This window comes from Nilaparvata lugens, chromosome 5, assembly GCF_014356525.2.
Source record: "Nilaparvata lugens isolate BPH chromosome 5, ASM1435652v1, whole genome shotgun sequence".
Taxonomy (NCBI): Eukaryota; Metazoa; Arthropoda; class Insecta; order Hemiptera; family Delphacidae; genus Nilaparvata; species Nilaparvata lugens.
Window position 1 is genome coordinate 22,668,818 of NC_052508.1, and position 16,107 is coordinate 22,684,924.

Genomic DNA, 16,107 nt, shown 5'->3' on the forward strand with positions numbered 1-16,107 from the left:
GAGTTCGGTTCATAGATACATACTTAAAAAAAGGCAGAGAAAGAGTCCAGTGTTTTCTGCATAAACGGGGACTCACCCCAATATTCATCTTCGAAGGGACTTTCAAGAAAAATAATAGAGATATACGTTAATTTAATCGTTTAGTTCAAATAAATAAACACTATTTGGGTCCACTCCATCCAACTGAAGGAGGCTTCATTTGATTTCAGCATCATTATGTTCCGAGCAGAAATGATGAAGCTGCCCAACTTCTAAATCATAATAAAAGGGATTGAATATCAACAGGGCTCCATAGGTGGTTATCGTGGTCGTATCTGAGTTGGAGTGAGAGAGGGGTGAGAGAGGGTTCTATTAGTGGAGATGTTGCTGTTGACAGGCAATTGCTTTTCGATTAGGGAGGGTTCGAAGGCTTTAAGGGCTCACTTTAAGGTATACTATATTAGAGGCGGAAGGTGTAATTGAACAAGGGCCGGCGGTCCTTGAGGGAGGGGAAGAGAATGATATCATAACGAAAAGGCTAGTCTACTATTAGTCTATATATACTAATCATCGTTTGGAAGCCGTTATTTTTCCGCACATATTTAAAATTCTCGTGTACTATATTATGATGGAATTTTAAAATAAAATTTCATTTATTTTGAAATAAAAACACACATATAACGTTAAATTCTAGAGTCTTATTTGGTACAGACAGGACCATGGTTTCGAGACCATACAAGTAACATTTTCAAGCTGACTTTTAATAATATTTTCAGTCAGCTTGAAAGCCCCATGTGTGTGGTCACGAAACCATGGTGCTGTACCAAATAAAACTAGAAATTTGACGATATATGTGTGTTTTTTGTTCGTATTTCATTATGGAACGGTTTTACAACATCGACAGTGACTCAGTCGAATTTTTTAATTTGATTTTATTTAGTACTAGCCGTCAGTCTCGCTTCGCTTGCCATATCCGTCTAGCCAGGGGGCCCGACTGAATCGTCCAAAAATGAGATCAGCGGGCTCGCTTCGCTCGCCTGCATTTTCATTTGAGCATGCTTCATTCCATCAGAAAGTCAAAGTACTTCCTCGCTCAATTCAATCACCGATTAATTTCAATTATTTAGTGCAGGGTGGAAAACTTCGTTAGGATATTATGAGAATTATTGTACTCCAGTCTAGCTTTTAAAATTAGAGATAGGAATGACGTATCTTCATCAGGCGTATCTTTGGCGAACAAAATTCTTTCACCTCAGCTAAACCTGTGTAACTTTCTGAATTTTCTTAGATATATTTCCATCAATAATTGAAAAAGGTGAGTAAACGTAGAAAAGCTGAGAAGAACGTTGAAAAAACGTTGATTTTTGGCGTATCTTTGATGAAATATTAAAGTCAACTTATCACAAAATTTTTAGAACCTCTGTACCAAATTTGAACATTTTCTGTCTATTACTTGATGAAAGAACTGAGAAAACGCAAAAAACACAACATTATTACAACCTAGCTAAGCTTCTGTAATAAATTTGAACATTTTCTGTTCATTTGTTCTCGATAAAGCTGAGAAAACGCTGGAAAAACGCAGATTTTGGGCGTATCTTTTGAAATTTTTCCAAATCCGTTCTTGGTGCGCCTCTAAAGGGCCAACTGAACATACCTACCAAATTTGAACGTTTTAGGTTCGGTAGATTTTTGTTCTGCGAGTGAATGAGTCAGTCAATCAGTGAGTGAATGCCATTTCGCTTTTATAAATATAGATGTATGATGGAAAATTAAGACATAGACTAGGTTGGTACATGAAAAAACAAAGTTACTACATAAGTTCAAATAATAGAATTGACTCTTCTATTGTTTGAATTGTAGGGAAATTGCAACTATTTTTTGGTATTAAACTGCTTTATAATAATTTTATGTTATTTTTCCTACAGTTACCTTGGAAAGTAGCCATTGCTGCACTGATTACAGAACGCAAAGAATCACTTTTCCGCTCTAGTTCGGGAAAAATTTTTTCTGCACTCCAGATTTGCAACATGGCTACGCAAAATAGTTGGTGGGTTATATAGAGGATTAGTGCTCGAAAACAAAAATTAAGTTGGTAAAAATGACTGTGGTACACCTCACTGCACGTGTGTCATAATATCAAGGACACCGAGTTGGAGGACAGCACAGTGCAACCCACACAGCACACAGCCCCCCCCCCATTCAAACACACATACATTATTCTATTTTACTTATTCATAATAAAATTACACAGAAAAACATTCGATGCATTTCAGCGAATTTTACCCATAATTACCCACTTTTCATATTCAATAGTAACAAATTACTAGTGATAGTATCCTAGACCCTATAGTACTTTCAAGAGATCACAAGACTTCACAACTTTGAAAATTCTTATAAATCTTATTAAACAAGATACAGAGCTGGTTTTGGTGTTGTTTTAAAGCAAAAAACTTCAAGTTTGTTCACCTCAAACTTAAGATGTTCTATGTGCCTTCCGTTGGTTATCTTACAGACCCCATCGATAGTCGATTTCTTCCCAGACTCGTACTAGCATTTGAGGTGTACCTTGCTCAACAGCAGCGCAAATCCTTACTGTACGTTCAGGTAGAGTGGCTGGCTAAGTAGATACACCTTATCTTTTATGAAACCCCACAAGAAAAAATCCAGCGGTGTTAGGTCTGGGGAATGAGGGGGCCATGCAATTGGCATATTACGGCCAATCCACTGAGTTGGAAAGCGTTCATTAAGAAAATCCCGGACGTCAGTCCGGTGCACCATCTTTCGTAAAGAAAAAAAAATTGTTCTCGGTCATCCTCATCGATCTGTGGTATCAAAAATTGTTGCAACATATCAAGGTACACTATGCCGTTGATGGTTCTCTCTTGGAAAAGAATGGGCCGTACACTTTCCTCTTACTCAACGCCCCCAAAACTTTCACTTTAGGGCTATCACGCACATGTTGCAATGTTTCATGCGGATTTTCACTGCCCCAAATCCTACAGTTATGTGTGTTAACTTTGCAACTTAAATAAAAAAATGACTTGTCAGAAAAGATTATGTTGTCCAAGAAGTGTTCATCATCATCCACTCGATTCAACATATCCACACAGAAGCTCCTACGGGCAATGTTATCAGTGTATTTAATTGTTTGTAAAAGAAAATATCGGTATGGTTTCAAATGCAAACGTTTTCTCAAAACTCGCCAAACTGTCGATTGTGGGACTTGAACCTCTTGAGATGCACGCAAAGTCGATTTCAGAGGGCTCTTGACAAAACCTTGTCTCACTTGCTCAACAACTTCGTCAGATGTGCTTGGGTGACCTGAGAATCTTGTATGTTTTGTATTCTAATCAATTTTGATATTGATCAGGTTCATCAAATTCGAAATATTATTAATTTGAAGGCAAAAGAGTTCTAGCAAGTGAAAACTAGATTAAACGGAAGCTCTACGACTGGTTTATAGAGAGTTCATCATTCGATCCTTTTAGGAATTTCAATAATAGGAATTGTGGATCACTCTTGTAGATAATTGTGATATCTGAATAGAGCTTATGCTCATGCATAAACAAACAATGAACAACAATTGAAAATCCACTTATTTAAAGCACGGCAGTATTTTGATGTGGTAGATGCTTTCATGCGGCTGTGGGAGGGTGTGAAGTGTGAAGGTTGATGCTGTTGCTGACAAGAGCAAGCTATCATCGCATCTACAGCCAAACACTGAGCAAGATGGAGAGAGAAGCCATGATTGCCGCCGCCACTTGACTTTATGGATCTTGACCGTACTGTAGGCGAGGGGTCACCCTCGAAAAAGGGATGGAGATTGTGTGAAATTACCGAGAGGGATCGCTGCTCTGAGGGGTTCTACCGCACGATATTGTCGAGTGGTGAATCTGTTTTTGTCATATGAATCACCATTATTATGATTATTATCGTGCAGTCAGCTTTATTATTCTTGGAAATAAGGCGAATGAATAAGGGAGAAACCATGAGGCCGTCAGATCCGAGACACTTGAGCAAAAACGAATGCACAACTGCTCAAGGATGAAGCCTCTTTCATCATTTGCTTCTCATTGTATTGCAGGAGTAATTTCACAGTAAGCAGCTTCCTTCACATCTTTCCTATTCTTTCTTCTTCCTTCCACTCCAGCTCTTCATCGTACTTTTTTCCTTTGTTCCGTATCTGCGCATCTACTGGCATCTTATTATGCTAATATGCTAATTTGCATTACTTCATCGCTCAAGCTCAGACATCTAGGTTTTGCTTAGTACAATATTTGACTGAACAACTTATATTCTTACATACAAGTTTTCATTCCATTTCTTCCAGAGGGAAAAGTATTTAGTTGTGATTTAGATTTATGGTATCTGGTTTTGAATGAAATCCAGCATATATCAATGATAGAAATCAATTACTGTATCCAAAGTGACCTAAGAAAATCAAACCAACCATTCAAAGCCAACAAACTATTCCAAATTCAACAAGATAATCAATGTTAAACATCTTTGCTACTTCAAATAATATGATTTCCAACAAGTATTGTACTTTTTTATTCAAAGTTTTCCTTGAGCATTTACAAACATTTCCTTTTAGTTTTGTTCCTATTCTATATCATTCACACTTATACATCGGTACACTATAGTGAGGTCCACGTTATAATGGCAGTGGAGAAAGATAGGAGAACAACGTTGCCAAACCTCTTGTGCCTGCACTTTTTAAAAGATGATAAAAAAGATAATTTTGAATAAAATTTAGAATTTAGAAATAGGCCGACACATCTGGAAAATACCTGAGTCTATTCCCAATTCATGCAGGTGAACGGGCAAGAGTCAAGAAAACTTCAATTAATCTTGCCATGCCTGATTTAATAGGTTTATACTATAGAATAACACTACAATTTGAAATAATTGAAAAATACAAACAGCTTCAATCAACATTGGCAACTAAAATCGAACAACAGAAACAACAATTTCATGTTACTTTGGTGACATTCTTCATCTGATTCGGGGGCGCATTACTATCCCCGATTAGATAGCAATACGTCACAAAACCAAACAATATCAGTCATCAAATAACAAGTTAATTTCTACATGGAATTACTCAAGAAAGAAAAGCCCGTTGAACCCAAGTTTCGTCGATAGTAACCCATATAACCCATTTCATAATAATTTTGAATCCCCACTTTTGATTGACATTCTCGAATGAACCTTTGTTTCACTACACTGCACTTTCGTTGGTCTGTACGTTGCTTTATCGTCGGGGTTACAGTACCTTGTTTTTGGCGGTGAGCTTTTACCGGTTGAATTTGGCTTGACGGCGACGTCCTCTTACGTCCCTAGACCTGTCGTCTGAACGGGTGTCTTGAAGCGGTGTTACATAAAGTTGCGGAACCAAAGGGGTGGTAGTACAAGAAGTTGGTTTGGGGACACACATGAACCGCTTAGCGGTTATTTGAAGAAACAATTATTTGTACATGATGAAGAAACACAATTAAACCTTTCAGGACATGGCACTACTAGAAAATTTAAACATTAATAAAAATAAAACTAGCTCCTACATTAACTACTTATATAAACTTATAAACTTGCCCAAAAAGGGGGAAACATAATGACTACATCTTTACTCTCGTAGTGCTCCTAGCAAAGTGTCGTCTGAAACGTAATCTGGTCTCTCGACTGGGGAATCCCCCCACTACTGTATTTAGAAACAGGTCTCCTATTGGGCGAAGGGAAGCAATTTGACCAATCGTCGCGTGGCTTCTAGAGCCTTTGGACCAAATAGTAACTGCAAAATCGGTAGTTTGTTATAATTTCAATGCTTGCTGTTTTCCAACTTATCACACTTTATGTCGCGACAAGAAGGCTAAGTTTTAGAGATAATTCCATAATCTACATTCCTCGACGACTCGGAGCCACAATTTTTAAATATCTATCATGGGAAACTCGAAGTCATGGCCGTTCATAATAGAGAGAGAAAATAATTTATTTCGCTAACTCACTTACAATAATGGCTCTAGTCTATTGCGTATTAAATTTACTATTATAACTTGGGAAAAGGCCTGAATTAAAAGGAGTGCTCGGCACACTCCCCCTCCTTACGGTGTGAAACACGCAAAAAGAAATCTAATCAGGATAAGTTACCATAGAGGCATTCTGTATGCTTTGGAGAGTCGAATTTCTGGATTGATAGTAGGATCCAATTTGAAGCGAGCCCTCTTCAAAAGAAATCTCTTTAATCATTCCGAAATTCAGCAAACTGTATAACTAATTGAGATTTGTGGCAAGAGTCTTTAAAACTGTGGCAAGAGTCAGGACAAAACAATATGGACGTGTCCACCTTTTAAGTAGGTACTAAAGACGGACCGAGTATAATAATCTTGAATACTTCAATCACTTTATTGAGTCCCTGGTTATTTTCTTGGCAAACTCTAACAAGGGAAAACGTTTAAAAGACATCATAGTTTTAATTGGTTCTATGTTACTCTGCTGTTGTAAAATATGAAGCACATTGATTATAATAGTAAAGGATGAAACTTTTTCACTCAGCTGAATGTATTGAAATCTAACTATCATTACTATAGAGTTGAGAGTGCAACATATTTTTAACAATATAAAGCAATTCAGTAGGCAATACTATTCCACATAGGCTACGATTCAAAGATAATAATGGTTGAAACTGCAACGCTAGCGAGCCATCGGAGAGCAATGACACACGGTTGATGTACATTCCGTAGCTATGAAAATTTTCTATCCATTATTGTATTCCAGCCGGAAATCTCTACCACTGAATTATATTAAGTGAACTAAAACGGAAGCAGTTAAACTGAATACACCTATGATAAGTTTATAATTGTATTAATCATGGAAGGTAAACTAATAAAGAATAGGGATATCAACAAAATAATATGAAATATAAAGTGAATAGAATATAACATATGAGGCCTTAGACATTATTCTTATTATTTTATGAATGAGAATATATTTTATCTATATGTACTAACTCCTAACTATGTGAATGTATAATTCTTAACTATGAATGGATGAGTATTAAGCTATTGAAAATGGGTATAGTATAGAATATTATGATAAATCGTCTTATGCTAAATAACTTATTATTATTAGAGACATCACATACATACATTGCTACATAGGATATTATGACTGTTGATAACTTCAAAAATTGATCATCACCCGATTTACCAAACAATCAATTATCTACTACAGTAGGAAAACTGTACAATCATTTCATTTACCGCGAGTATGCAGCCGTGCATGAAATAAAATTAAACCTAATTCACCTACCTAAATATATTTAAGATTACGAGGTTAATAACATAATTTAATGACTAATCTAGTTGCACAAGTTATTTACATTCCGGAATTTCTTCTATATACATTATATTGTCACGTAACAAAATCTTTGACTAATAAACCCTTCATGAACCCGTAATGAATCCTTCTAATGAATACGGTAAATATCTTTATCATAACTCTTTTTCTCTTTTCTCCTTCTCATTCATTAGGAATCATCTCGTTGAGTGTATAGAGACAAGGCTATAGAGTGGCGCCATACTCACAAAAACTTATCTAATTATAACTCACGACAAAAAATCTTGTCTTCAATAGACTGATCTGTATCCTGGTCGGATCTTTTTTCAACATAACTCAAGTAGTCATCTATCAAATTGCTGTTTATGGTGGTTTCAACCGTTGAACATTTTTATTTGAGAGACATGAGCTTTTTGTACAAAATTTTGGGTGGTGGGGTCGTGTAACAATACGGTAACCGGAGAAAACCAGTCCCTAATAACGAACGGTCCCTTCCACCTGTAACTGAGTTTGCTAGAAATCTTATTAACGGCGCTGGATTGTACATGTGCTTGTAATAATACTAAATCACCCGTTTTGAAAGGTACATCGACACAACGCCGATCATATCTCTCCTTCACTCTCGTATGTGCTCGAAGTAGATTATTTCGAGCCTTTCTCCAAATCTGAACTGTTCCCGAATTTAGTCGTTCAGGGAAAATCTCATCAAACTTCCATGCATTAAGCAATGGGTGATTGGGACTATACCTAAACATAAGTGAAAAAGGGGTACATCCTGTGCTATCATGTGAAGCCAGGTTGAAGGCCAATGGCAGCCAGCTTAGGCAGTCATGCCATCTGGTTTGCGATTCCGCATGAAAAGCAATCAGAGCGCTTTTCAAGTTTCGGTTCACGCGTTCAGCTACATTGGGGCAGGGGTAATAAGGGGGCGTTGTGATATGTTGAATTCCCAATTGGAAACAAAAATTTCTAAACAACGTCGAAGTGAAGATGGTCGCATTATCTGTCACCAGTCTTCTAGGCACAGAAAAATTAACAAAAATTGATTTCAGTGCTCTAATTACGGCTGCAGTATTCCTTTTCTAAGTGGTATTAACCAACAAAACTTAGTAAACGAATCAACGCAAGATAGAATCTGAGTATATCCCTCAGTAGTTTTGACTAACGGGCCTACTCAATCACAATAGAAACGAGCTAATGGTTCATTGTCAACTCTAGAAGCAAGAAAACCATAATTTTGTTTAGTGGAAGGTTTACTACGTCCACAAATATCACATGACTTTACAAGTTGGGCAATATCCTTTCTAAGTCCGGGCCAATAAAAATGTTCTAGAATCTTATGTGTGGTCTTAGCAAGGCCCAAGTGTCCACCAATGGAGGTCTCATGATAATACTTGAATACAAGGGGGATGAGAATTCTAGGAACTACTATCTTCAGCTGATCGCTAGTCCTAACTTCAGTAACTAGAACACCTTTCCGTAAACTGTACGGGAATTGTTCTTCATTCTTATCAATTTTTTCGAGAATATCTTTACAAAAGGGGTCATTGTCTTGATGAACTCTAATATCGGTGAAGACTAGAGGGAAATCAGACAACTTCAACGAATTCACCATACTAAACAAAGGTTCGATTTATAATTTTGAACTTTCTGGAGTTTCTTCGGTACTAATTTCATCCTGATACATTCTTGAAAGGCAATCGGCCACTACATTTAATCGCCCAGGTATGTGGGTGACTTCGAATTGGTAGGTTAACAATTTCAAAATCCATCTGCCAATTCTTCCCGTATTTTTGGGGTTATTGAGCATCCAAGTTAGAGCAGAATTATCAGTCAATAATTTAAATTTGGAATGTTGAAGGTACAATCTAAATTTTTCCATCCCGTAAATCGCCGCTAGACATTCAAGCTCGTAGGTTGAATATTTGCACTCCTGTTGACTCAGTTTCTTTGAGGCATAAGCAATAGGGTGAAAAATACCGTCAAATTCCTGAGAAAGTACAGCAGATATGGCCGTTGAAGAGGCATCCGTTTGGAGAACAAATTGCTTAAAGAAATCGGCCGTCTTCAAAATAGGAGGACAAGATATGGCCTTTTTCAACCCTTGAAAGGCTTGCTCATGAGTTTCATCCCAAATAAATTTACAATTTTTTTTTCGAAGATCATTGAGCGGTGCGGCGATCTCAGCGTATCTAGGGATAAATTTATAAAAGTAGCCCACCATCCCGATGAAACGAGCGATAGCTTTTTGATTTTTGGGAGTAGGAAATTCACGAATATTCTTGGTGCGAGAAGGATCAATAGAAATACCATCTTGGTTGATCAGGTGACCCAAAAACGAAATCTGTTTTTTTGCAAATAGAGCCTTTTCCGGATTGACTGTGAAACCAGCTTCACGTAAGCGGAGCAGTACGGCCTCAATATGTGCCAGGTGTGAATCAAAATCTTTAGAGTAGATAACTATATCGTCCAAATGATGAAAAACAAACTTATATTTCACATCTCCAAACAGTCGGTCTAATACCGAAGAAAGTGCTTGTGCACCGGTAGCCAGCCCGAACGGAATACGCTTGAATTGATCACTTCCAATGATTGACCATTCCATCATATTTACTCATCCATGTCTTGAAGCCCTAACAATATGTGTGTTGCTTTTGTGTGCAGGTGTGGTTCAAGAACAGACGAGCCAAATGGCGGAAGCAGAAACGCGACGAGCAAGAGCGGCTGCGCAAACTGCAAGAAGAACAATCAGGATTGGCCAGAAGTTTGGCGCCATTGCCAGATGTGACGTCAATGCATCATCACAGCGACACCGAAGAAGATCTCGAAGTGGCGTGAACAATTCCCACCCGACTTCAATTTATTGTTGAACTACATTATTGTTAATGTGACTGCCTAAACAACCCATCAAGTTGATCATTATCATCATTTCAAGTATTATTCATCTATTCTCTCTCAAGCCTTGGTTTTTTTATATAAACATATTCCACAGAAATTGGAAAGGGAAAACCTCTTTCATCGTGATTCAGGTGTTTGTGATTCAGAGGCCCGGGTTCAAATCTCGGCCCGGGCAAAATATTTATCTCGGGCCACTCCTGTGTTTCGGATGGACACGTTAAGCCGTCGGTCCCGGCTGCCTAAAAAGTGGTCGTTAGGTCATGTCAGAGGCCCTGAAATTGATCAGTTGCGACCTGAAAACTCTGTCACTAGTTTTCAAAACTCTGCGCCAGCCAGGACACTCGATATTATTATTTTTTATCGTGATCTAAAATAATTTTTGACAGCATGAGAGAAGCCTAAAACTGTCTTTGGAATTGATATGTTGAAAATTGGTATGTGTTTAGCTGTATTGAAACAATAGTATATGTTTATTCATAGATGCATTTAAGAGCAGTCCATATTTATGGGTTACACGTATCTGAGTTTGAGAAGAAACACAATTATTTGCTGCCCTTTTATAGAATTGTATACATTTTGTACTGGAAAAGTACTACCATCCTAGTAGTAGTTATCTAATTTAATTGTTCTAATTATTAATGAATCATCGATAATCAGTTGCGAAATCATCATCAATCTATTATTATATAATAGAGTGACATATTAACATGTGTATTGAAATAATTTGAAGGTTATTTTTCATCACAGTGTTTAATTCAACATATATTGAGAAATGCAAAATTCAAATGTAAGGTAATTCAAAATATCAATGTAAGGTAAAGAATAATCAATATGGTGCATCTCTCTCTTTATTCCACGAAGAGTCAGAATCACAAGGGAAATTGTCTAACTTGATGGGGGGAATGGACTCAGTCAACAATTACTCCACGTGAACAATTGAACTCCGATACCTGTGGAAACAGAAAACTCTGGGTATTGTTATTAAAAAACGCTATGAAACTAAAAAAATGATGTATATAGACTTACGTTTCTTTATCGATAATCTTGATTAAGAGGTCAACTCTTCTATAATAATTCTAGTCAAAAGTTTGTTGAAAGCTTTATCTTAAAATACGCTATTATTGTAAGTAAATAAGCCATTCATTATTGTATTTTAATAATAACTGTTATAGGACTAATGAAGAAATAGTTTGGAAACTCCGAAATTTACTGGCTTAGTTTCAAAAATGCAACTAAATCGACAATAGAGCTACATTGGTTATTTTTGCACGTATAACACATTGAAATGTTCTTAATCCATCTTGAAAACTGAAGTGTTCTGTTCATGGTCCAGGAATGACAATATCATCACGAACATTCATCACATCATTCACTACAATGTATAGAGAACCTTTAAAAAATGACAGGCAATTCATCTTTGACGAATTCCAAAATATGAATAGAAAGATGTGTACTTCAAAAAGAATTCCTATTCCTATTTGAAATTAGTTTCCTTAGCTGTATCCAAAGAAATGTTGGTTAATGTAGTGAAAAATTATCAAAAATCTATCACCATAACGGATTATACTTGTGAATATTAAATATGTAGAATCACTAATTCTTTATTCAATTATTCGGGCAAGTTAGAATCTTTGATCTACGTGTTTGTTATCGATTCATCATTTTGGATGTGAGTTATTATGATTATAAAGTTATTATTTTCTATGTTTGTGTAAAAAATGTAAATAGTCATAAGTGTATATTAAATTGTTTGTCAAATATATAACTTGAGTATAAGGTGTTTTTGTAATTAATTTTCTCCTAACTGCTTTATTATTACTCTCTAGTAGGTATGAGAACTAATAAACGTAGTTGGCTCACATTGATTGTAAAATGGTTGAATCATCGAGGTGGAGCTCTATATCCTCTATTAAAACTTTTTATTTTTTAAAAAGATCTGATCTTCTCATGCTCATTCTTCTTAGCTCGTACGGTTTAAAATCATACACCACGTCTTACATGGGATACGTAATAATAATTTAGTTCGCATGCTGATGCTGATCAACTTCTTATTTTTTGCGCCAAGTGTTAGATGCGGAGAGGCTATACGTTGAGGCTAGCGATATTCTTTGATAGAAGCGTGAATGGCAATGAGTATTTCAATTTGAAAAACAATAATTTGAGAAATAAATACAAAGTTTGTATACCTAAACCAAATAAAAGTCACTTCATGAAATTTTTTCTTATTTAGCTCCAAAGTTCTACTACCTGCTGCCCTTGGAGATAAGGCAGTGCAAGATACGATCAAGGTTTTTGAGAGATGTCAAGAGATTTTATATTTATGCCAATAAAACATTTTCATTTCATTTCATATACAATCTCTTCATGAGTGTGCACTTTCCGCATACTACAAGATTCATATGGCAATAGCAATAATTTGGAAGAAATGAATGATTTCAATTTTCAAGATAGGATACAGCTTTGAAGAGGAAAGAAAAAGGAAACAGGAATATGATTTTTCAACTCATTGGAACGAGTTGGCTCCTCAAGTGGTCATCCATCCAACGGAAGTAATAGATGCATGAATCTTAATACTTATGTGAGCGATAGCTAATCAACGCGACCACGAAGCCAACCGCTTCCCTTGAACTCTATTTGAAACATGTGCACATTTACTTGAACCTGTAACCTGTTAGGATACTACTTACAGACATCGATTTTGGAAGTACGATAAAAACTCCTTCGTCCAAGTTCCAATAGATGCACGAGTTCCATAGTTGCATCTATATATTCCAATAGATGCAATAGTTGCATCATACAATAATTGGAAACTTCAGTTTCCAACAGTTGCACATGTTTCAAATAGAGTTCAAGGGAAGCGGTTGGCTTTATATACAATTTAAAGTTAATTTAAGTTTTAAATTAACTTAAAACTCCAATTTTAAGTTAATTTTTAACTTAAAATTATAAGTTTTATAATTTTAAACAGTTATAAAACTATAATTGTTTTATAGCAATTATATTGCTATAACAATTATAGTTGTTCGATTTCTATTAAACAACTATAAATAGTAGTTTTATAGCAACTTCTATTTGTAGTCGCTATAAAAAGCAACTACTTGAGTTGCTGAAACTATTATCAAACAATAATAGTCCTTGAAGAGAGCTGTAATTAAAGAAGTGCTACTTGCATTTATGAATGTGACACACAATGAATGTGTCACACATATCCATGCTCAAATGATATTATCATTAGACGGACGCTTTCGTCTGTTGTATCAACCATACACGACCACCATCTAGTGGAGCTTGGATTTACTAGCAGCTGAAGCGAATCATTGAAAATGTACGTTCACGAAATAAAAAAAATCTGGTGTGCGCACTCACACAACTTTCCTTGCCGTTATGAAAATTGATCACCTGACGCTAGTGTTCCCGCGCATCTCAAGTCTACTATTCAAAGATTTGAGCCAGCTGGTGACAGGGCAATAACGCTGGAGACACACATGAGGTCTGCTATCTCTTCATAGTGAATCATTCAATAGAATCAACAATAATTTGCAATTGAATAATCACATTTTCTCGAATTTAAAGCTTATTTTCAATTCTAGGTGAAAATGTTACTGAACATTAAATTGTAGAGATTTTCATGCTCAATCTACTCCACTTGATTGTTTTTGTTTAAATTGTATCTGAAGCCTGATAATTGGGAATCTAAAATCGAACCTTGCATTGATGGGGCGGAGCTCCTGAAATTTTCACAGATATGGGACTTGTGGCAGTTGATAGAGCTTATCGATGACTATTTTAGGTATGAATTTGATCAAAATAGTTGGAGCCGTTTCCGAGAAAATCACGAAAACCCCTGTTTTTGACAACATTTTCGCCATTTTAGCCGCTATCTTGAATTGCATTTGATCGAAATTGTTCGTGTCGAATCCTTATAGTGAAAGGACCTTAAGTTCCAAATTTTAAGTCATTCCGTTAATTGGGAGATGAGATATCGTGTACACAGACGGACATACACTCATACACACACACACACACACATACAGACCAATACCCAAAAACCACTTTTTTGGACTCAGGGGACGTTAAAACGTATAGAAATTTAGAAATTGGGGTACCTTAATTTTATTCGGAAAGCAATACTTTCCTTACCTATGGTAATAGGGCAAGGAAAGTAACAAAGTTGGCATTGGAAATGAACTCCCACGATATAAAAACAATAGGTCTGAACGCTACTATAAATACTGGACGTACGGTAAAAGTTCGTCCAAAATTGATGTGTGTGTGTGTAACTAGAACTAGCCTTAAGGCTAGGTAACAGGATGAACAAACTTCTTACTTGTGATATATTTCAATTTCTCCAATTTTTATACTATCAAGCTATCAAAAAAGAAAAGTTTTCTCAGGAAAAATCTTTTCTCCGATTATGTTTTTTTGAGATATGACCGCCCAAAGTTTAAATTTTGGGGACAGATGATTTCAAATTCGGTAAGAGATTCATTCATGAAATTTTAAGTATTAATGATGATTGAATAAAGCGAATCTTTTTGAAAATATACATTTTTGAGAAAGTTATTCCGTTTTCAAAAAATGAAAAAGAATAACTCAACTGAAAGTAAATTAGTTGCTTGATGTACGTGTACTAATGTGAACAATCCGCCTTGACTAGGAGTGTCTACTAGAGTCGTGGGAACCAGGCATCAGATATTAATAAAGTGAATTAGGCTACTCGTCTGAAACAACCAACAACAACCTATTTAAATAAAACTGAAGGTACTGAAAATTGAAAGAAGTCTAATCAAGCAATCTATAATGAAATTGAATATATTGATTACAAAAAAATTGACTTGTTAGTGAAATACTCAGGTCTTCAGAACCAAAGTTTTAGTTTACTGTATTAGAAAATGTAATGAGAAGATTTTCCAGTTCATAAAAAAAAGTATTGAGAATGGAGCGTTAGCTCAGAGATTATTTGATCCACATACATCTAGAACTCATTTAATTGAATATCTGTTTGAAGTGTTATCCCTTACAAGGTTCTAATAAATCATTTCCAGTCTATGTGGAGTGTGGGCTGGAAATGAAGTTTTTCTAGCTGAAATACGAATAGTAATGTCCAATTCTCCCTTTTCAAAAGACCGGTACATATTTGTTTGCATCCTATTGAATAACCTATATGACTTCGAATGGTCTCATTATTATTATCTATATTCAAGGAATGCAATGATTCAGAAGATTTTTTTCAATCAATCCATAGTTTATTTTTCCTTTTGAACAATATGCATACATGTATCATGTATGTATATAATTATATAAATACAATTGACAATTAACAAAATAAGTTAAAAGTAAAATAGTATTAATATTAAATACCGAAGGTCCCTGAAAAGTTGAAACCTGAGCGCAGGGGCCGAGTGTTACTAAAACATAATTTTCTAAATTGAAATAAATGGGTGGATTCCAATAAACATCTCAATTTGAGGAAATCTTCAAAGAAGGAAAATGAAAAAACAAAAAAGTAAGAAAATACGAAATAAGAAGAGAAAAATAAAATAAAATAAGCAAACACTCTTTAATGATTAAGAAATTATCATATGAGGTATCACATTAATTTATAAGCTTATGCACAATATAATCAAACTATTTATTTATTTACCGTATGCCAGTTTTATAAAAATTAAGAAAATTTCATACTATAAGTGCACGTCAACGGTTGAAATGTACTGTATTGCCTGGGGACTGACTACAGTGAAGTCGTTAGCCTCACCCAGGTAGGCACGTCTCTCACATTCAAATATGATGTGGTGCACTGTCTGCTACATCGCCCCACAGTCATATAGTGGGGACTCTGCAAGTCCACACTTGAAAAATGATGCATTACATCTCCATGCTTAGACCGAATTCCGTCAAGTG

At 35.7% G+C, this 16,107-nt stretch overlaps 1 protein-coding gene across 1 annotated transcript in view; it reads left to right on the forward strand.

Moving 5' to 3' along the window:
• The window catches only part of LOC111052114 (homeobox protein goosecoid), a 55,171-nt gene extending 43,191 nt beyond the window's left edge, over positions 1–11,980 (forward strand). The window contains exon 4 of the mRNA XM_039429422.1: positions 9,973–11,980. Within this exon, the coding sequence (XP_039285356.1) occupies positions 9,973–10,146 (174 nt within the window). The 3' untranslated portion in view covers positions 10,147–11,980. The remainder of the gene's footprint in view (positions 1–9,972) is intronic.
• Positions 11,981–16,107: the final 4,127 nt, after the last annotated feature.